At 45.1% G+C, this 21,898-nt stretch overlaps 1 protein-coding gene across 3 annotated transcripts in view; it reads left to right on the top strand.

Annotated features, from left to right (window-relative positions):
• Positions 1-17,387, top strand: part of bahcc1b (BAH domain and coiled-coil containing 1b) — a 64,529-nt gene extending 47,142 nt beyond the window's left edge. For all 3 annotated transcript variants that reach the window (XM_028568290.1, XM_028568288.1, XM_028568291.1), the window contains exons 12-28: positions 354-520; positions 1,007-1,143; positions 1,431-1,535; positions 4,407-4,485; positions 4,632-4,818; positions 6,108-6,275; positions 7,312-7,479; positions 7,970-8,214; positions 10,201-10,366; positions 10,578-10,695; positions 11,241-11,316; positions 11,443-11,551; positions 11,644-11,760; positions 11,871-12,008; positions 12,732-14,173; positions 15,089-15,325; positions 16,114-17,387. In XM_028568290.1, coding sequence (XP_028424091.1) covers positions 354-520; positions 1,007-1,143; positions 1,431-1,535; positions 4,407-4,485; positions 4,632-4,818; positions 6,108-6,275; positions 7,312-7,479; positions 7,970-8,214; positions 10,201-10,366; positions 10,578-10,695; positions 11,241-11,316; positions 11,443-11,551; positions 11,644-11,760; positions 11,871-12,008; positions 12,732-14,173; positions 15,089-15,325; positions 16,114-16,308 — 3,854 coding nt within the window. In that variant the 3' untranslated portion in view covers positions 16,309-17,387. The remainder of the gene's footprint in view (positions 1-353; positions 521-1,006; positions 1,144-1,430; positions 1,536-4,406; positions 4,486-4,631; positions 4,819-6,107; positions 6,276-7,311; positions 7,480-7,969; positions 8,215-10,200; positions 10,367-10,577; positions 10,696-11,240; positions 11,317-11,442; positions 11,552-11,643; positions 11,761-11,870; positions 12,009-12,731; positions 14,174-15,088; positions 15,326-16,113) is intronic.
• Positions 17,388-21,898: the final 4,511 nt, after the last annotated feature.

Raw genomic sequence — 21,898 nt, forward strand, 5'->3', positions numbered from 1 at the left:
CTCATGAATATTCTGTTTCATCTGCTGGTGCTGTGACAATGACAGAGTTAATGACAGTGACAGATGTAGAGATCGTTCTCTCCCACTCCCCCTCGTGTGTGTGTGTGTGTGTGTGTGTGTGTGTGTGTGTGTGTGTGTGTGTGTGTGTGTGTGTGTGTGTGAATGATTAAGCAAGAACACCAGTATACATCAAATAAACTACACAGCTAATATCATAAATATCACCACTTTTCAAGGCACGTGTTTCATCGTTCCTAGAAATAAATCCATTCAGCGCACAGCCTGTTTTATAACGCTGTGTCAGCCGCTATGTGATATACCAATCTAAACCGAAACAATCCGTCTCCGTGCAGGTGAGGACATGCTGACCTTTGACCTCCACAGTCTGGCGACGCTGGCGGCCGCCCGTGCCCTGGAGATGGGGGGAGGGGTTGTGGGTGTGGGGGCGGACCAGCAGTGTCCAATCAGGAAGAGGCTCAACCTGCGCAGGAAGTGCAGCTGGACGCCTCGCCACGAGCCGGTGAGGCTTTACAGAATGCATATTTTGTGCTTTTGAAGTGAAATAAGATTAATATTTTTCTATGGTTAAATCTTGCAATTTTGTGCAGAAACATGTCCACAAAATGTTATTTCAATTAGCCAGAAATGTTTTACCAGTTCCAATAATTGATGTGAGACTATATGAACACCTGATGTGGGGTGGATCCAAATTTTCTTGAAAAAGTCCCAGAAATAAAGCTGGCTACAGCAAATCTATATTTAATATATTTGGTGTTAATTTAAACAAAAAAATGTATTTAATAAATTTTTTTGAGCAGAAATGGTCCACATATCTAAACCAAAGTGACCAAACTTCTACTGTAGTTACAGAAAAATCCATCCAATCATCAAGCTGCCCAAACACAAGCTGGCTATACTTCACATATCCAGTGACTGTTGATCTCAGTTTGTGTTCAGCATTGAAATTCCCCTATTGTGTGTGTGTGTGTGTGTGTGTGTGTGTCAGGTGTGCCCAGTGAAGGGCTCCATGGAGACGATGGGAGGGGAGGAGCTGGCCATGCGTGTCCAGCTGGCTGAGCTACAGCGCCGCTACAAAGAGAAACAGAGAGAACTGGCCAAGCTACAGAGGAAACACGACCACCAGTGAGCAGAGACAACACACACACACACACATTGTCTATATTGAGCCGTGCATTCCAACATTCACATTTCTGCTGTCATGCTGCATCCTCCTGATTTATCAGGACTTGCTGCCTGCTCTTACCTAATGCAGTTTGACCTGTAGCCGATACAAGTTTCCTCCTGATTTCTCCTGCTGTCTGGACTGCATATTTGATCTCTCTCTCTCTCTCTCTCTCTCTCTCTCTCTCTCTCTCTCTCTCTCTCTCTCTCGCTTCCTCTCCTCCTCCTTTTTGTCTTCCCCTCTGCAGGAAAGAGGAGACATGTCGTAGCCCTGCCCGCCGGCGGCCCGGCCGCCCCCGCAAGCGCAAGTCCACCCCCAGCCCAGCTGCTGCCGAGAGCTCCAAAAGACTCAGGTCAGTCCTCTGATATTGCGTCAGTATAATCAGTGTGATTGGCAAGCCCAACTCATTCATCCTGATTTCTGTTTGTGTTCCTAGTGAAAGGCACGCTTGATTTTCAAGAAGTTCTTCTTTAGCTGAATTGATTCAAATGCTCTATAGCTGATGATTTGCTTGATTGGGCACTGGAAGGAGCTGCGCGCACACACACACACACACACACACACACACACACACACACACACACACACACACACACACACACACACACACACACACACACACACACACACAATGTGTTATGTGATGGGAGTTGTGAGCTCGGTGTGATTTTTAAATGAGAGAAGGTAATGGAGATGAGACCTTCATTAATCATCATTAATCACTTTTAATCATATTTATCACTTGCATTGATTATGTCCTGATTCCCTGTGAACCTCGAGCATATATTAATACAGCCGGACAAAGTCCCGATGTACAGTTATTACAGTGATAAACGACTCAACACCACCCCCACCCGCTGCAACACACAACCACACATTATTCAACACCTTCGACACGCACACTTTCATGCTAACGCACGTTCCAGCACATTGCTGGAGACACACACACACACACACACACACACACACACACACACACACACACACACACACACACACACACACAGCCAGTGTTCAACACTCATAATGATAAATGTGTTTTCTCATGCTGCCCCACCTCTGTTAGCATGTGCACCCTTCGCCTTGATAAAATGATTAGAGAAACTCAGGGTTTGTCACGGTTACCATGATTAGAAAGCGCTAATGAAAGTGACAATGAAAGGCTTTAGTCATACATGCTGGTACAACACAAACACACACACACACACACACACACACGCACACATACGCACAACTTGTTTAATTGGTAGCGCTGGCCGCTACGTGCCTGAGCAGCATTTCTGTTGTTATTAACGAGCAATGTATCATTTGTTTACGCTTTCATCTTCTCTAAAGAGTTGTGGGTTGAAATGAAACAGCGAGAGAGTGGGGGATAGAGAGGCATTGTAACGTTTCCAGATCCCTCTTGGTACACACATGCACACTAAATGGCCAAAAGTTATGGGGATATCTGAGCATCTTTATGTGATTGTTGAACACGTCATTTCCAACCACAGAAATGAATATACTGCTATTAACAGCCTCCATTCCTTTTGGTAGGCTTTTCATCAATAACCTGCCAGCAGGGGTTTGTTCCCATTCAGCCACAGGGGCATTACTGAGATTGGCCACTTCTGTCAGACAGAAAAGGCCAGGGCATGCTCGAAACAAACACGATGTGTCATCCAACCACATCTTAAGGCAAAAGTGTTTATAGCAGTTCTGAAAAACCACACTTTTGAAGGTGAGATAAAAAAAAAAAAAAAGCCTGCCGTCATAGAATGGGCCAAGACATGATAATCGTTCAAATATGGATAACAGCGCACACTCAAAGACATGAAGGTTACTTCCTCCCCTCTGCCCATCTGGCCAGTCACTGTGCAAAGTGGGCGTGATTGTTGTATTGTCAGTTTTAGAAAGTTACAGAAATTGTCAGATCGCAATTCCAGCTTCTGATAGGTGTGGGGGGGAGGTGGTTTCAGCCGCTGTTCAATGATCAGAAAAGCACTGCGTTTAAAGCATTCTGATGCCTTGAGGCCTGACTCAGACAGCATTCCAATTCATCCCAAAGGTGTTGGATGGAGTCTGGGTCAGGGCTCTGTGCAAGCCTGACAAGTTCTGTTGCCACAAAGTTGGGAGTACACTATTGTCTAAAATATCATTGAATGCTGCAGTATTAAGATTTCCCTTAACTGTACATAATCCAAACCATGAAAAATCATACATACCTTTTTGGCCAGATATTCTAGTGAACAGAATGTACATTCACACTAATCGTACCGTTGGTGAGGATGTGACATGATGTGAACTTTGGGGCTTAAAAGCTCAGAGGGGTCAAGGTAAAAAGTCAGGAAAGGGGAATGGGGGTGGGGGGAATTGTGGTTTGGCTGGATAGATGGACAGATCTTTCAGATATTTTAGATAATTTTTTAGATAGAAGGATCCTCTCCCCTCCCTCCCCTCCCCTCCCCTCTTCTCCTCTCCTCTCCTTTCCTCTCCTCTCCTCTCCTCTCCCCTCCCCTCCCCTCCCCTCCTGGGAGCGGAGATGCTGAGAGCTAAACCTTCCCTCTGTGGGAATATAGGATTCACCTGCCTCAGACACCAGCTGCTAACAGAGAGTGTGTGAGTGTGTGTGCTTGGCTGCCTGTGGTGTGAGAGAGCATGTATACAATGAAGGAATGACAGAGAGAGAGCGAGAGAGAGAGAGAGAGAGAGAGAGAGAGAGAGAGAGAGAGAGAGGAAGGGAGGAAGGGAGGAGTAGTGTTCAATAGAGGTTAGTGTTTATTGATCGAGCCCTGAAGCTCCGGTCAACGGACAGACTCCCCCGAGACTGCTTCATCTCTCTCTCTCTCTGTCTCTTTCCCTTCCCCCTCAACCATTCTCCTCCTCCTCCCTCTGTCTCTCTATGTCTTCTCCACTCCTTCACACCAGATAATTCTTATCCTTTCATGTGGTGATTCAGCAGAGTTTCATATTCGCACGGCCGCTGAATATTTCTGTGTTTGCCGTCAAACTGCGCAGACGGTCGGCAGAGCCTGTCTCTTACCGCATCAAAGTTATGAGACGGAGAGGAAGAGTGGGGGAGAGAGTGAGACAATGAATGAACCCGATTGAGGAGAGCAGAGAGGCATAGAAAATCAGCCTTGAAAGGGAAGAAGTGTGTGATCAGATTGATTCTGTGATCTGTTTTATATATGATACATTGTCATTTAAGTGTGTCTCTGCTGCGTTTTTATGATTCCAGAGCTGGGTTGAATTTACTAGAGGAAAAAGCCAGGAAGAAAATGTCCAATCACGGCTTCAACAGCCTCAGCTCTGCACAGGTGGGTCTCTCTCTGCGGCCTCTTCTGATTCATCCACACACATTGACAACCACTTCCTGCTGACAATGTTTTTTTTTTTTCCTCACTTTCCTGGATATTTCAATTAACTGAAAGAAATAATGAGCTTTTCCACTCCCCGTCTACAGATGAAAGCTCGCTGTAAGCACAGAGGTCGGCCCAGCACCCTGAGCTCCAGGCTGGCCAGGCGGGTGACCCAGCTGAAGCAGAAGGCTGCGGCCCAGCGTGGTGCACCGTCGGCAGGCATGCTGCACTGCAGAGGGACCCATGGTGAGGAAGGCGCCTCCAAGAGTCACTGCAGACAAGGAAGAAAAGGTGGGTACAGAGGGAGCATATACACTCACCTTAAAGATTATTAGGAACACCTGTAAGATTTCTCGTTAATGCAATTATCTAATCAACCAATCACTTGGCAGCTGCTTCAATGCATTTAGGGGTGTGGTCCAGGTCTAGACAATCTCATGAACTCCAAACTGAATGTCAGAATGGGAAAGAAAGGTGATCTAAGCAACTTTGAGTGTGGCAGGGTTGTTGGTGCCAGACGGACTGGTCTGAGTATTTCACACTCTGCACAGTTACTGGGATTTTCACGCACAACCATTTCTAGGGTTTACAAAGAATGGTCTGAAAAAGGAAAACATCCAGTATGCTGCAATCCTGGGGGGCGAAAATGCCTTGTTGATGCTAGAGGTCAGAGGAGAATTGGCCGAGTGATTCCAGCTGATAGAAGATCAACTTTGACTCAAATAACCACTCGTTACAACCGAGGTGTGCAGCAAAGCATTTGTGAAGCCACAACATGCACAACCTTGAGGCGGATGGGCTACACCAGCAGAAGACCCCACCGGGTACCATTCATCTCCACTAAAAATAGGAAAATTAGGCTACAATTTGCACAAGCTCACCAAAATTGGACAGTTGAAGACTGGAAAAACGTTGCCTGGTCTGATGAGTCTCGATTTCTGTTGAGACATTCAGATGGTAGAGTCTGGGCAGGCTGGTGGTGGTGGTGTAATGGTGTGGGGGATGTTTTCTTGGCACACTTTAGGCCCCTTAGTACCAATTGGGCATCGTTTAAATGCCACAGCCTACCTGAGCATTGTTTCTGACCATGTCCATCCCTTTATGACCACCATGTACCCATCCTCTGATGGCTACTTCCAGCAGGATAATGCACCATGTCACAAATTGGTTTCTTGAACATGACAATGAGTTCACTGTACTAAAATGGCACCCACAGTCACCAGATCTCAACCCAATAGAACATCCTTGGGATGTGGTGGAACGGGAGATTCGTGCCCTGGATGTGCATCCCACAAATCTCCATTAACTGCAAGATGCTATCCTCTCAATATGGGCCAACATTTGTAGAGAATGCTTCCAGCACCTTGTTGAATCAATGCCACGAAGAATTAAGGCAGTTCTGAAGGCAAAAAGGGGTCAAACACAGTATTAGTAGGGTGTTCCTAATAATCTTTAAGGTGAGTGTATATACAGTACATATAGACACTTGTTGTCTATATATATATAGTACATATAGACACTTGTTGTCCATTAAGTCGCACCCTAAAACTAAACTCGCCCTCCTGCTGTTTATCCATCAGACCTGCAGCAGGACTGGGCAGCTGGTCAGACTATGAAGAGGAAGAGGGGTCGAAAGCCCAAAGCGCTAATGGGCGTCAGCACGAACAGAGCACACTACAAGAACGCCCGGATCTTCGAGAAACGGGAAGTCAGGGAAGAGAGGAGTGACAGCGAGAGCTCTGAGCACGGTGAGTTACAGTACAGGTCACACACAAGTATGAGTCAGAAACACCAAGCAGACATTGTGATATTCTTTTCACGTGTGTGTGTGTGTGTGTGTGTGTGTGTGTGTGTGTGCGCACGCACATGTGAAGCGTCTGAGAGTGAGATGTCTGCCGTCATCAAGGGGCCCTCCTCTCACTTCACAGCTCGTCTGTCACTCCGTTAAAACCGTTAACGACTTGCCACAGGCATGCAACACAGCCACCTCTGCCCTCAATGCTATACGGTAACGTGAGCTCACCCTGGCCCCGATCAGAATCTCACACCCCCGGTCTTACCCTCTAGTCCTCACCTCCCCAACCTCGTGAAAATGCCCTCCTCGGAGGCTTGAGTTGAGGAGAAACAATCACACTCTTTGTGACTTTTAAACAAATGCCTCACAGGAGAGGACGGTTTGATATAAAACTAACAAAACTTAAGGAAAACGCCAGAATCCGACTGACCTTGTGGCCTCGATGGCAAAGAGACATAGTTGTTGAATGTTTGTGCGAGTGCGTCAGTGTTTGTGTGTGACCGAGGCAAAGTGTTGACAAGAACGCCATGTAAGTGACAAGTGTGTCAGAGATGTGTCGACACCCGACACGACCCCCGCAGTCAGCGACACACACAGCTGCCAATGTAACAATCTGTGTGTGTCCCAGTTTGTGTGCGCTGCATATGTGCATGTGTGTGTGTGTGTGTGTGTGTGTCAATATTTGCTTCCCGTCACCGCAGTTAAGGAACAAGCTGCACATTAGTTAGCGGTTAGTGCAGCTGGGAGTTAATATGTGACAAAATATCCCACCTAAAAACCCTCCGAGAAAAGTTTGATCAAACATTCACCATCTATCAATGGCGAAATTTCATCTCATGTGACTTTTGTAATTGCGTGCGTTAAGCCACAGGCTTCTGAACTGAACTTTAGATGCTAGAGGAATATCGAAAGCTTGCTGTCAATGCAGTGCTTACATTTAGATCACTTGAAGCTCCCTGGCTGATCATATTGATGTTGTGATTCCACAGAGGAGGAGGACGGCAGCTACGAGAGCGAAGGTGGAGCCGGTGACATCAAGATTAGCTCATCCTCTAAAGAAGCTCCTGCAAACCCTGCCGGGATTGTGCCTTTTTCATCGCAGTCCTCCAAGCTCCAAGCAAACCAGAAAGCCAGGAGTAAGACACTAGGGCCTCCCGGTGAGACCTGTTGTCACCCTGTAACTTTGTGACTTTCTCTTTTTGATTTGAAGTGAATCATATAACATGATTTTCTTAGGGTTTAGAGAAATTTTTGTCCGGTTTTGGTTTTGAAAAGTAAAAAAAATCTAAAAGGATAAACTTGGAAATGTATGGCGGTTCAGCTAAAAACAAGGTTGATTTCAGATTTCACCCAATCAAAGAGCTTTGTTCTAAAATGGGGCCAAAAAGAAGAAAAAAATAATATTAGTGATGATTGATATGATGGCCAAGCACTTACGGGAAGTCTTTGTTCATTACTTCATCTAGAACAATCTAATGTGATCAGAGAATTGTGTCAGATGTGTTATGTGGCCTCCAAGACCAGAAAAACCTTCTTCCCTTACCTCCTATTAAACAACATCTTTGACTATATCTAATCTAATATTAGATATATATTGACATTTTAGCGACCAGCACTAATTTCTAGTGATGTCCCCTTCACCCTCAGGCACGGGGAGCATGCCCAGTGCAGATCACAGGAGACTGCCCAGAAGGCCGAGCCTCCCTAACACAGAAAGGGGACGTCCAGACCACCAGGGGACCAAAAGAGCGCCTCTGCCCAGCTGGGGTGCATCGTCATTGGGCTGCAGCTTTGGGGACGGCCTGGGGAACCATGGAGCTCTGACAGAGGCAAACAGGGCCAGCAAGGAAGCCGTGAGGAAGAGCTCATCGGGGCAGGGCCTTCTGGGAAAGGTGTGGATCAGTGGTTGGGTGGTGACTTGTAACCTTACTTTGACAGCAATATTTTACTTTTGCCAGTGACAAGTATTCAACTGAGTAAATTACTCCCTGACAGCAGAGATTTATGACACTGCTCCGTCACCTTTACACCCTCAAAACTGTGCATCTTGGATTTCTCTCCTCAGCTGCTTCATCTGCGCACTTCTGTGTAAATGATCAGGGGAACTTTACAGCATTGAGTTACAGTGAGGAAATTGCACTTTTAGGTTATAAAAACATGCACAGAACATATTCTGTCAATTGGAGCTAAATTATAAGGACAATCAACAACATTTGGAGTTTATATCTAATATGTAAATGTTCTTCTACCACATCCATTTAAGGGGGACAGAAGCTGTGGGCATGCTGGTATTTTGTTCCCCCTGATTATTCACACAGACGTGCATGGGAAAAGAGAACTGAGAGGGGAAAGTTGAGATGCAATTGCCAATTTTAGAGGTGTGACAGACAGACAGGTTATATAATGAATATTACGATAAATTACTGCTGTCACAGAAATTACTCTTGAAGTGAGTTAGTGAGCAAAAAGGGATATGCTGTTTTTTTGTGTAACGAACCCGACGGTGGTCAGGACGGGTTAGGTGAAGTTCAGATAGACTGGGAGTGTGAGAAGAAAAAAGGTGACTCCGAGAAGGTCCTCCACTCCCTTAGGCCTCCTGGTACATGCAAATAAAGGCTGAGAAAAAGAGAAGCAAGGACGATTTCTCAGGAAAGTCCTCGCCTCAAGTTCACTCCTTTTTTTTGTTGAAGTGAGCCGCACCCTGCCAGGAAGTTTGATTATAACTAACCTACCAATAACTTTGACTCAGGGTAATGCTTAGCATCAGCTGTAAATCAGTCACTTTATCAACTATACTATTTGCTCTTGTGATAGGTGTGTGTTTGCATACCTGTCTGCTGTGTTAACACACCGCTGGTCTGTATTCGTGCTGGCAGCTGTTGCAGAGACACCCGCGTTAATTTTAATAAGAGATGCCCCGAGGTTGCCTTAGTCTTTGACTCATTGTGAGGGAATGTCCAAAAACACATAACTCCAAACCAAACAGTGAAGTATAAAGATAATCATTGGCCATAACCCTACACACACCCATGCATGCCTACACACACACACACACACACACACACACACACACACACACACACACACACACACACACACACACACACACACACACACACACACACACCACCACCACCACCACCACCACCACCACCACCACCAGCAGCAGCACAAAAGAGAAATAATCACCCATGCCCTCTGGTGACGAAACTTCTGTCACTAAAATATATGGTCTCCTGATGTGGAAAACTCCAAGAGACAACACACAGACACACACACACACACACACACACATAACACACCATCTCTCTTGCATTGCATATTATGGTATTTTCTTTTGAAAGCTTAAATACAAGCAGAAACCTGTTGGACAAGCTGACTTTCCATCATCAGTCTCAGACTAGCCGAAACTGGTCTGGAGTGTGTGTGTGTGTGTGTGTGTGTGTGTGTGTGTGTGTGTGTGTGTGTGTGTGTGTGTGTGTGTGTGTGTGTGTGTGTGTGTTGAGAAAGCAAATTAGGGTTCAAGCTTCTATATTAGCAGGCGTCCATCTTGCTGAAGTGTCCTTGAGCAATAAACTGAAGTCCTACCAGTTGAAGCGCTGCAGTTATTACTGACTCTGACCTCTGACCTTTGAGTGAACGGTGGCAAGTGAGAAAAAGAAAATCCTTCCGGCTTCATTAAAGCATCACATTACAAGAGCCATTGCTGCCTGTGGTTGCTTTTCCCTGATGAATTCACCACATCAGACTGGAAAATACTTAATTTCTTTACTTGCAGATCCTGTTTACTTTAGATTAATTTTGGTATATAATGAAGGCATGAATGCTACCATATCCTGTTTTCTGTCCACTGATGTCACATCCTGTTTCCTGTCTAGGCCAAGGGCCGCGCAGTGAGCCGGCTCCTGCAGAGCTTTGCAGCCGACGACGGCTTTCGGTTGGATGAGGAAAGCAGCTTCTCCGAGGGCGAGGAGGAGGAAGAGGAAGAGGAGGAGGAGTTAAAGTTGATCCATCTCCCTCCCAACATGCCTTGCAGAATACCTGGTAGGCATAAACAGTGACACATCATATATAATTACACACACACGCATGTGGTGAAGGCTTTAAAAGCCATTTCACACATGCATACACACCTCTTTGCCTTTTTGTCCCTTCTTTTTCACATCACATAGCAATTATTCAACACTCCCAAATTATGTATATCTCACACTTTATCTCCATCCATCCATCTTTCTACCACGCCCTCCCTCCGCAGCCCTGCCAAACTGTGTGTTGAGTAAAGAGATGTTGGTGGACGGCCTGAAGATCCTGATTTCCAAGGAGGATGAGCTGCTGTACGCTGCCTGCGTCCAAACTCTGGACCTGCCTGACATGTAAGGCCCTGCTTCCCAGCGCTCTCACCACAGATACAAACCACCTCATCTAAAAACAAATCAGGGGAATCACCAGAGTGACTATTTCACACGGCAACTGCAAATGTATGACCATTGTTTATTCCGTCATCTATCGATCCCACTACGAGAAGCATCCAAATCTGGGTGGATAACCACCTCGTCTTAACGATTTCCTGGGGGAAACCCTGGAGTTAAGTACTATGAAAGACATATTGCAGCAAGTGATTTGCAAAAGAGTTGAAACCTTAGCTAAGCGCTAGGTAAATGCATGACAGCTGTGTGAATCTTGACAAACAAGAAGTCTAGACAACTACAAAGTCAAGACACACACCAGTGGCCGCCAACACAGCTGCCAGGGGGGAAACAAATCGGAGCACTCATGACAAGAGCCCTATTTTGAAAAAGACAACCTTAAAATCTAAGAGCGAAAATTAAATAATAAGAAAATAGAGAAAAGAGAAAAGTTTGGTTCTTGAGGAATTTTATTTTCCATTCTTTTCGCTTTCCTTTTTTTTTTCTCTTAGATTCAGTGTTGTCATCGAAGGGGAACGAGGAAATCGCCCACGGATCTACTCGCTGGAGCAGCTACTACAGGAAGCTGTAAGTGTCCATCTAAAAGCTTACTTTTGCATCTATCACATTTTGTGGGTAGTTGTGCGATGCTGGGTAGCTTTAACTAAAAACACACGCTATACTATTCATTTTGTGATTTTTTTTTTTCTCCAGGTGTTAGACGTGCGGCCCCAGAGCGAGGCCATCCTAACTGCAGGGACCCGAGTGTGCGCCTACTGGAGCGAGCGCTCTCGCTGTCTTTACCCCGGATACGTCCATCGAGGTGAGCGAGACACACCGACAGCCTCACTCCGCGAACATACACTGGTGCCTTCCCAGCAACTCATGTCCACTGTCCTATGTGTTGTGCTTTAGGAGGTCCAAGTGAGGAGGAGAAGGAGGGTAGCGTCATGGTGGAGTTTGATGATGGAGACAGAGGAAGGATCTCCCTCACAAACATCAGGCTTCTGCCCCCGGGATACCAAATCTGCTGTGAGTGTGGCTTTAAAAAGAAGGATGGAAAGAAAGAAAGAATGAATGGAAAAAACACACAGAGTGAATGAATGAAATAAACTCCCCATTTAACAATTCTTCTCTGTCAGGTGCGGAACCCTCTCCAGCACTTCTGATCTCATCTGGTCACCGCGGCTGGCGAAGCTCCACCCACGAGAGGAAAGACGCACCCACAGAGAAACCAGCCAATGAGGAGCCTGCAGGGAGGCCCCAAGAGAAAAGACCAGGTGAGGGAGAAGGGAACACACATCCTCTATCCTTGTAATGTTATGTTACTCCTTCAACAAACACATAAACCTTGTGTAAAGATTTGCCCATTTAGAAGGTCATTTTTAATCTACTTTAGTGTAATATGTGTAGGAAAGACTGGTTATCTATTTCATCAGACAGTCTGCGGAATCAACTCAAACAACAAAGCTTTAATATATGTTGCCTGAGAAGTACCGGTCTAACTAGTGAATGCGCTCACAGACGCACAGCCCTTCAGGCCATACTAAAATCCCCCAAACGAGGCCTCATTTAAAGTTCCAACTGTCAACCACTTATCAGATGCCTCCGAGTCAGAGGACAGCACCAAGTGGAGGTTTATAAACCAAGACTCGTTAATTGAGATTCCTCGTTTGCCGCCTATCACTTAAACTCCACATGACCACATTAATCATGCTTTTACGAGGTGTCATCAGTGTGTTTTGTGTAGTTAAGCAACATACATGTAACTCATCACAAACTGCGGTTGACAATAAAGCTGGATAGACAAACAGGTTTACCAGGTGTGTTGTAGTTTGTGTAATGGATATGTGGAAATTTACCTGGCTCAGTGGAGATCAAAGAGATAAAGATATTAAGTTTCTCCAAAGCTCTTAGTTCCACAATTATCTCAGTCTGCTTATAAGACCTGTCGGTTTATATTGATTATAACTCCTCTCTGTTGCCGGCTCCTTTTTTTTCAGTTGGCAGACCGAAGAAAGTCCATTCAGTGCCTAAGACTGCCAGCATGCCAACATCAGTAACAGACACTGTAACCAAAGGTAACGCTTCCTTGTTGAACTGGTCCGCGCCCAGGAAGAGACCGCCAGTTGACTTCTTCCTCTTCAATGGGATGTCTCGTAAGACCCAGAGGAGGATTCGAGAGCGAGACTTGGGGCTGTTTCATCGGCCCACCTCCCACCTTCTCGCACCCCCAATGCCTTTCAAAGGCATCTTTGGCTCCCCTTTTGAAGGCGACTCATTCAGTAGCATCGCCAACAGCTTCTCTACTTTTAGAAGCGGTGCAAGCTCTGGAGCTGGGCGACCGGGCGCCACAGTAGCTTCCACTGGGGTCCGGGAGTCCTCGTCCTCTGCTTGCTCCTCAGCTGTCACCATGGCAATGGCAGCTGGAAGCCGGAAGCCAGTGAGCGACCGCGACAGGAAACAGTTCCTGGTGAAGCTTGACCACGAAGGAGTGACATCTCCCAAAACAAAGAACGGCAAGGCCCTGCTTCGACTCGGGGGCAGTGGAGGAAAGGGAGGCAAGAGTCTCACCTCAGCAGGAGCACCGCTGCGATACACCCACCCCGCCCTGCTGGTGAAGGATGGCAATAAGGGAGGAGGGGAAAGAGATGGCGCTGGGGTCCGTCCTGAGCCTATTGTAAAAGGCAGCCCACCTCTGAGAAATGACCTTCAGTCTGCAGGTCTTGGAGTCCAAGGGGGGGATTACAGTTTGGACTACCCGAGTGACTGCCCCAGCTCTTACTCTGAGCTGGATGAGGATGATGGTCAGGATGCTGAAGCACCTAGAAGAAGTGCAGCAGACACGTCCCACCGCAGCGGGCGTTTTCTCTCTCGTCTCTCAGCCTGCTTTTCCTCATCTTCCTCCTCCTCTTCCTCCTCCGGTTCCATCTCCTCCTCGTCCCTCTGCTCCTCGGACAACGACTCCTCCTACTCCTCCGACGAAGAGTCCTCCTCCGTGCTGCTGCGCCGCGCACTGCTCCAGCAGGACAAACACAAGCACAGGCAGAACATGACCTCCGACCTCCCGAGCCCGGACCCTACCGCCTCCAGCTCCTCTCCCTCGGCCCCGGCCCCGGCTCACGGCTACGTGGCCAAAGTCAGCATGGCCGCCCCGGGGTCAAAAGTGAGGGCTGACAGAACAGAAGACAGGAAGGAGTTCATGTCAAAAGGAGGGCTGGTGGGTAACAGTAGCACAGCTAAGAACCAGCTGAAGAGGAAAGAAGGAATTTCGAGCAGCCACCATCATAGGCAAAGCAGTCCTGTGAGCCAGCAGCCCAAACCTGGCTCCAAGGACCCGACAACAGCTAAGAGGCAGCGGATGTCTTCCCCTGAGCCTCTGCCTAACATGGCTCCCCTTCTGCCTGGACGCCAGCTCTGGAAATGGTCCGGCAACCCCACACAGGTAGGACACTTTGGGTTGCATTTTAATATGTTCTTTTTCCGTATCCAAGATGTTGAAGAGTTTGTTGTTTTACAAAGATCTTTTTTATGTGTGTAAATATTCTCGTCACTGTACTGCAGAACTTGAGAGCGTCTGCGATTTTTTTGTAACTAAATCCCATTCCACTGAAACACAGTGTTTTCTCATAATCACACGTTATTATCTTGGTTAGGCTGTTTCAGAACTCTTGTCTTGGGTATCAGTAACCTAAACCTCACCTCACAACTTAAGTAGGTTACTGATTGTTGTTGCAGTTTCTGCCGTGTCACACCTTGATCACATACAGTAAATGCGATGTTTGAATATGATCGCTCTTGGCAGTGCTTATTCTGCCTCAATCTCTGTACATATTGGCAACACTATGAGGCTTACTCTCTGAATTTGTTATCCGAGCTATTAAGTCACGATCCAGATGATAACAGAACAAAACAGTTTGAGGAACCACTGCCACTCTCAGCTTCCGTTCTGCCACGCTGTTTGCTTTGTAAACATTTTGCGGCATCTGTCGACTGAGATGTGCAGCTTAAGAAGAAGCTAAAGGTGTACACATGCCCCAACAAATTAAAATATGGAGCAGAAATAAAGGTTTGCTACCCATGTTATGGTTACTGTGATCATAATGTCTACATGACTTTCAGTACTATTGCCTTAAGGTTAAGAGTGAGTTTTTGGTGTGCTGGGAATACTCCTGTAACTCAATAGCATCAGTTTGTTATGATTGGTGTCAGGTATGATTTTTTGGCTTGGAAGGACTTATTAAATCTTTGGTACAGTTGACTGATCTTATTTGATTTCTGAAATGAGGCTGGTGGTGAAAAAAAGAAACCTCCACACTGAATAAATTGACTGACTATTTTTATTCTCCTTCCCCGACAGAGGAGAGGTCTGAAGGGCAAAGCCCGCAAGCTTTTCTACAAGGCCATCATGAGGGGCAAGGAGACGGTGCATGTCGGCGACTGTGCTGTGTTCCTGTCACCTGGCCGGCCCCAGCTGCCCTACGTGGGCAGAGTGGAGAGCCTCTGGGAGTCGTGGAGCTCCAGCATGGTGGTCAGGGTCAAGTGGTTCTACCACCCGGAGGAGACTCGCCTGGGGAGGCGACACCGCGACGGCAAGGTAAAGGCCAGGCAGTGCAAGTACAATTTCTAAAACAGGGAATGGTCAAAGTTACAGTCCGTGACATTTTCATATACATATATTACCTCTTTGCCTCTTTTGTTCCCTGTTCCCATCTGATATGAATGGTTGAACATCCACTTAATTCATGAAAACTGTTACCATTCGCAGTTCGAGGTGGGTCTTTCCCAGGAAATAATCTCTGCCGCACAGGAAGTCATGCATTTTGCGTTTCTGGCAACAGCAATAGTGGTTTGTTTGGAATAAATAGAAAAGGAGCTGGCTTGTTAGTATGAGCAGCAACATCCACCGTGGCTGAGCAAACGTACAAGATCACCATTTGCAGAAACTCAAACGTCATCATGAAAAAACCCACGCTTAAAGGTCCCATGGCATGAAAATTTCACTTTATGAGGTTTTTTAACATTAATATGCGTTCCCCCAGCCTGCCTATGGTCCCCAATTGGCTGAAAATGGTGATAGGTGTAAACCGAGCCCTGGGTATCCTACTCTGCTTTAGAGAAAATTAAAGCTCAGATGAGCCGTTCTGGAATCTTGCTTGTTATGAGGTCATTTCAGGAAAGAGACTTCAGATATAGTATTAGGGGACCACTAAGGTCTATATAAAAGCAACCAAAGAGCACAATGTCATGGGACCTTTAAAGACATGACAAATACGGCATGTGTGGGAAGTGCAGAGTGAAAGACAAAAAAAATCTCACCACATTTTTAAGCTGGAATCTACAACTGTGCTGATTTGTCAACCATTCTTCCTGTCTCTTTGCTAGAATGCCTTGTATCAGTCGAGCCACGAGGATGAGAATGACGTGCAGACCATCTCCCATCGCTGCCAGGTGGTCAGCAGGGCCGAGTATGAGCGTAAGACCAGCAGCGGTGCGGACGACCTGTTCTACCTGGCCGGAACCTACGAACCGACCACGGGCCAGTTGATCAGCGCTGATGGCATGGCCATTGTGTCCTAGCACCACCAGCTACAGAGAATTCCACATATTGAACCTGAACTCTGGAGTTGACTGCTTCCAGGGTGGTCCTTCAGAACGGAGCTGGGGACCGAGGGGAACCAAGACAAAGAGTTTGGGCTCCGCGTATTGATCTGTCCCCTGTAAGAGAAGGAGCTAGCCCACTGGATAAGGCCCAACAGTACTGGCACTTAGAGGAGCCTGGTTTGTTCTGGGGAAAAGTCTGATCCATGTCAGATTTAACCTCTTTATCTGATGTGGACTGAGGCTCCTTGTCGCAGCGGGAGTCTACAGCTTTCCCTGTCGCTGAAATAACAGAGTATCTCGTCCCCGCGACAAGATTACTGCAACAAAAGAACAGGAACCAAGGACATGAGCACTTTGGAGTACAGTCGCTTGGATATGCTATGGAGGGGAGGGTGTCAGACTTGGCTTTCTGAAACAAAGACTCAGAGAGCTGGAGAGACTGTATGGTAAGGAGAGACTTACTGTAAACCACACTGGTTTGGAGGGTTTTTAATGGTCTTATACTGGTAGTTTGACGATGACAACGTGATTGGGAGAACCCCAACAGGACCAAAAAACACTGTAGTTCGGACTTTGTGTGTAAGTGTGTGTGTGTGTGTGTGTGTGCGCTCGTGTTTGCAGAGTGGCTGCGATGACCCTGTTTGGCATTTAATGAGCTCCAAGTAAATAGTGCTTTCGCGTGCGCGTGTGTTTGTACTGTACGTGTGGTCATGCACGTGCACACCCGCGCGTATCGAGAAGGGATGACGTCGTGCCACACCGTCAGTGCGTCTCTAACACTCTGAAATTATTTCTTCTCCTGTCAAGCCATACACGTCAATACCTCGCTCTCGTATCCTCCTATTCATGTGCAAAGACACATGTACAGGAAGTTGGATTGTTTATTTGAAATGTGCGTGTGTGTGTGTGTGTGTGTGTGTGTGCGTGCGCGCGCGTGTGTGTGCGCGCTTTGTACAGCATCATGTATAATATAACATGTTGTAAATAGTATACATTTATATTTGTTTCTTGTTTTTTGGCTGTTTTCTTTTGCAGAGAAGATTATTTTATTTAGATTTTTTTAGGGTGTGTGTGGGAGGGGTTCGAAGGGGGGGTCTGACAGAGGGAGGAGCTCGGGTTAGTTTCCTTCTCTCTCAATGCACTGAACAGGATAGTTGGATGTTTGGATTTGGGGTCAAACTGTACAACTGATGTGAAGACTTTGTGGTTGTAAGCCCTGCTTTAGGCAAAGGGTGGACATGTAGAAAGGGTGTTTGGAAAATGTTTTATAAGGAAATCAGAAAAAGGCTCTTTTTAAACATGTCCAAATTCTGTTTGTTTTTTCTCTTTATTTACTCCGTTGGGTTTAAAATGTGCATTTCCTGTTTGGAGCTCTTTTTCTTTTTAACTTTTTGTTTTTTTAACCAAATACTGGAAACTGAGTTTCTGCTGTTCTCTGATCCTAAAAGAATCTAGTTCTTCTTTATCTATTTTAGCCTGTATACATTCCTATATCAAATGTAGATATTTATCTGGCATAAAAAAGAAATACATACCAAAGCACCTATGAGTTTACACTTCACCACATTAGAAGAAAACAATTTTATAAAAAAAAAAAGACGTTAAAAGAAAACGTTCAATCAAATCTGAATCCGGGACCCTTGCAATCACCGAGGTATTTTGAGTAGAGTTCCTCTCGTTGTCTGCTCGCGATCATCCAGCGTTGCTATGACAGCCTCCGAGAAACGTTGCAGCAACATTGTCTGCACGCTGCCCAGCTGATGCACTTGAGGTCACTATGGCAACCAGAATGGCATCACGTGACTGTGAAGGACAATCAGAGCCAATCAATGGGACAATGTTGAGAGACAAAAAAAACATACAACATGATACAAGATAAGGATCAAATCACAAAATATGCTTCTTGTCACTTTTATTCCTGCTTTGCCAAAAATGTCTGTGTGTGTGTATGTTTTATGTTTGCTTGTTTTCCTCGTTTACCATTGTCTTACTGTTTATGCAAGCCTGTGATGACTGTTTGTTGTCAGTGTATAGGATGTACAGGGGGGAAGAACATAACAGCCTTTTTTTAGGACATTGACTGACTTTTAACAACGATGTTGCTGTTACACTGCAAAGCAAAAGCTTTAAAAGGAATCTAATGTGAAACTCAGTTTTAAAATATTACTTTTATGGGTCTTTAAATGATTTTTTCTTTTTTTTTTAAAGCTGTATTTTCTTTAAGAAACACTGGATTCAGTACTAACCATCACGTTTGACAGAAGTGACATCATTGTGTTTTTTTTGTTTTTTTTTAGACCCACTGGAAAACTGATTTGTATGGTTTGAGATAGCCTACTAAAATATATTCTGTAATCTCAGTCATTCTTTGGGAATATGACTTAAATATTTCCTCATGTACAAAAGGAAAAAAATATTTATCTTAATTTTATTGCCTTTTTGTGTTTCATTAAAAAAAAGATTCTTACAAAAAATAACAACTCTTGATTCCCCTCCCCCCCCTCTTTTCTGCTGGGCGTGAGGGCTCTGAATACCGCCTTGTGTTTATCAATGCCAATCATTTGTCTGCTGTAAGAAAATGAACCACAGAAGAAAGCGTGGAAGAATGAGAAGGGGGAGGGAAGAAAAGAAACACGAGTGGAGGAAGCAATTTGAAACTGTAGCTGTAGCCGATAGAAGGGGAAGAATGGGGAGAAAAAGGGAAACTGTATCTAGTTGCGATGTTTCATGAGAGAGATGGGCAGGATAAAGTCTCCTCTGGCTCTACAGGTGGGTCAGATATTCAGAATAATAAAACGGAACAGGACCATTAAGAGAACAAAGTGAGGATATAAATATAAATCCATGCAGTCTGCATGCACTCCTGTACTTCCATGGGTTTTCTGCTGTGTGTGTGTGTGTGTGTGTGTGTGTGTGTGTGTGTGTGTGTGTGTGTGTGTGTGTGTGTGTGTGTGTGTGTGTGTGTGTGTGTGTGTAATGCGAGAGCTGGGAAGACCAGTTGAGATTATGCCCTGCAGGGTGTGGAGTTTCTGGGACAAAGTGCGCAATTTTACTGCATTTTATTTGAGACTTCCTGTGAAATATTCACACCTTTTTATTGCACAGTAACCAGAGCTTTTTTGACGCGGCTTATTAAAGTCTGAATGGAAGATTTACCTTTGACCTCGAATTACACTCTGCTTGCCTCGTGGCAGCCTGCTAAGAAGGCTTGATCACAGCCTTGAATGTCAGCTGTCCTCTTTTCTTTTTTAAGCCAGCATATCTCTCTCTGCTTTACTTGTCAATACAGGAATAGTTAACTCGTACATGTTTCTGAATAACTTTGCTATTAATGGTCCTTGGCCATTTGAAATCACATACACACACATTCAGGCTCATTGTCCAGCTTTGTGTGTGTGTGTGTGTGTGTGTGTGTGTATATGTGTGTGTGCATGCATGTGTGTGTTTGGTTTTCTTTTGTATTCTGAATTTAGCTGTCTCTGCAGTTTAACTTGTTATTACAAAGATATGAAGCAGTACGCTTGCCAGTGTGACCACACACACACATATGCACCCATTCTGCTCACTGTTGGTCTTTTACATCCTCCTCATTGGTTCCTCAATCAACCGACGCCTTTAAAACACACAGACATTAAGTGCAGTCTTTGACTGCTTATCAGCAGGTTTGCTTTGAGCTTATCTGGTTGACATTGTTAAACTACTTTACCCAGAATGCTACGAAAGATAGGGGCACAATGGAGGCTGGGGGTGCCCTCTGGGTTAATGAGAGAGGGCTTTCACATCGTAAGAGCAAACATGCCACAAGCTAATGTGTGTGTGTGTGTGTGTGTGTGTGTGTGTGTGTGTGTGTGTGTGTGTGTGTGTGAAGGGTCAAGATGTCAGAACAAGGTGTGGCAGTTTTTTTGTATTTCTTCAGTTTTTTCAGGTGGGGGCTGGTGGATGTGATGCAAAGACAGTGTGTGTGTGTGTGTGTGTGTGTGTGTGTGTGTGTGTGTGTGTGTGTGTGTGTGTGTGTGTGTTGAGGGGCGGTTCCAATCCAGAGAAAGCCCTCCATTTAGATATAGCCTGAGTATGTCACTGAAGTGAATGAATGGCTGTCAGCTGCAGCGGGATGCAGCATGTGTGTAGCTATAGTTTGTATGGGGTGTGTGTGTGTGTGTGTGTGTGTGTGTGTGTGTGTGTGTGTGTTGATATTCAGGTCACTCAGAGTGGGAGTAAGGATATCAGCAGTCTTCTCTCTCACCTCATCCATTGTACATATGAGCCTCTGCGAGCTCACCACTGGTATCCATCTTACTATCCGTGTGTGTGTGTGTGTGTGTGTGTGTGTGTGTGTGTGTGTGTGTGTGTGTGTGTGTGTGTGTGTGTGTGTGACATTGTATATGTCCATATAGCCTATTTGACTCATTGGTAGTTGTGTAACGTATTCTGTGGCAACAGATGGTAGGCTTACATAAATCATGGATTCTTGGCAGTGTGGAAGTCATGTCTATGTTCTCCTACATTACAACACCAACAAACCTGTTCTTTCTATTTCCCCTAATTTTTTGACTCGTTTTACTTTCCCATTTAACAGAATAAATAATATAAATAAATATATTTATTATTTACAACTGATAATTATCTATTGATTTATTTTACTGTTTCAACCACATTTCACAGGTTTTATTTGGACGCTATTTTGTTTTTCTATGCTTTGTGTCTATAATTTTATTGATTTACATTGAAAAGAAATATAATTTTATATGTATTTTCACAAATAAATCTTTTTTTAAATCCTTTTGTAAATTAACAAATTATTTAAATTTTTTTAAATGTTTATGAAACAGGGAAATGAGAACAAAGGAGTTTTTAAAGCTAATAATCTAATATTAAATAACAAATATTAGCAAATGTACGAATATTATATGAAAAAAGTCTGTGTAGTTCTGAAGATATTATAGGCTACATATATTTAGAAACAGATGTTTGTTTTCATTTACCTATGCTGTGCTGTAAGTTATAAAGAAAGGAAAAAGAGCACAAAGAGAAGGAAAGAAGAGAAGGAAAAAAAGAAGCTAAACGCTGTGGAGGAGAAAGCGATAGAGAGGAGCAGGGGGATGGAAGAAGAGCAGGAGATGAGGAGTGTTTTATAGCAGAGACGGTTTAGTATAGAGGATCTGTGTTTATAGCCAATACGCTGGCTCGGGGTCATCTAGGGTCCAACGCCCTCCGTAACCTCCTAATCCACAAGATTTTAACACAAAACTGCAGAAAAACCACCATGATTTCCTCTCCTTAATTCAGGAAACACACACATGCACGCAAACACGCACACACACACACACACACACACACACACACACACACACACACACACACACACACACACACACACACACACATCAGGGGTTGTATGTTAGTCTGAGCTGTTCTGGTGGTTATTGCTGATGCTGGTATTTGATATTTGGAAAAGGATTCTTGGCCAGCTCGAGGCTGCCTACTCAGATGGTCAGAATGGGTCAAACATCCTGTAAAGTCTTAGTGGACACAGCAATCCGAGCCACAGACACCATCCAGATAGCTG

Source organism: Perca flavescens, chromosome 21, assembly GCF_004354835.1.
Source record: "Perca flavescens isolate YP-PL-M2 chromosome 21, PFLA_1.0, whole genome shotgun sequence".
Taxonomy (NCBI): domain Eukaryota; kingdom Metazoa; phylum Chordata; class Actinopteri; order Perciformes; family Percidae; genus Perca; species Perca flavescens.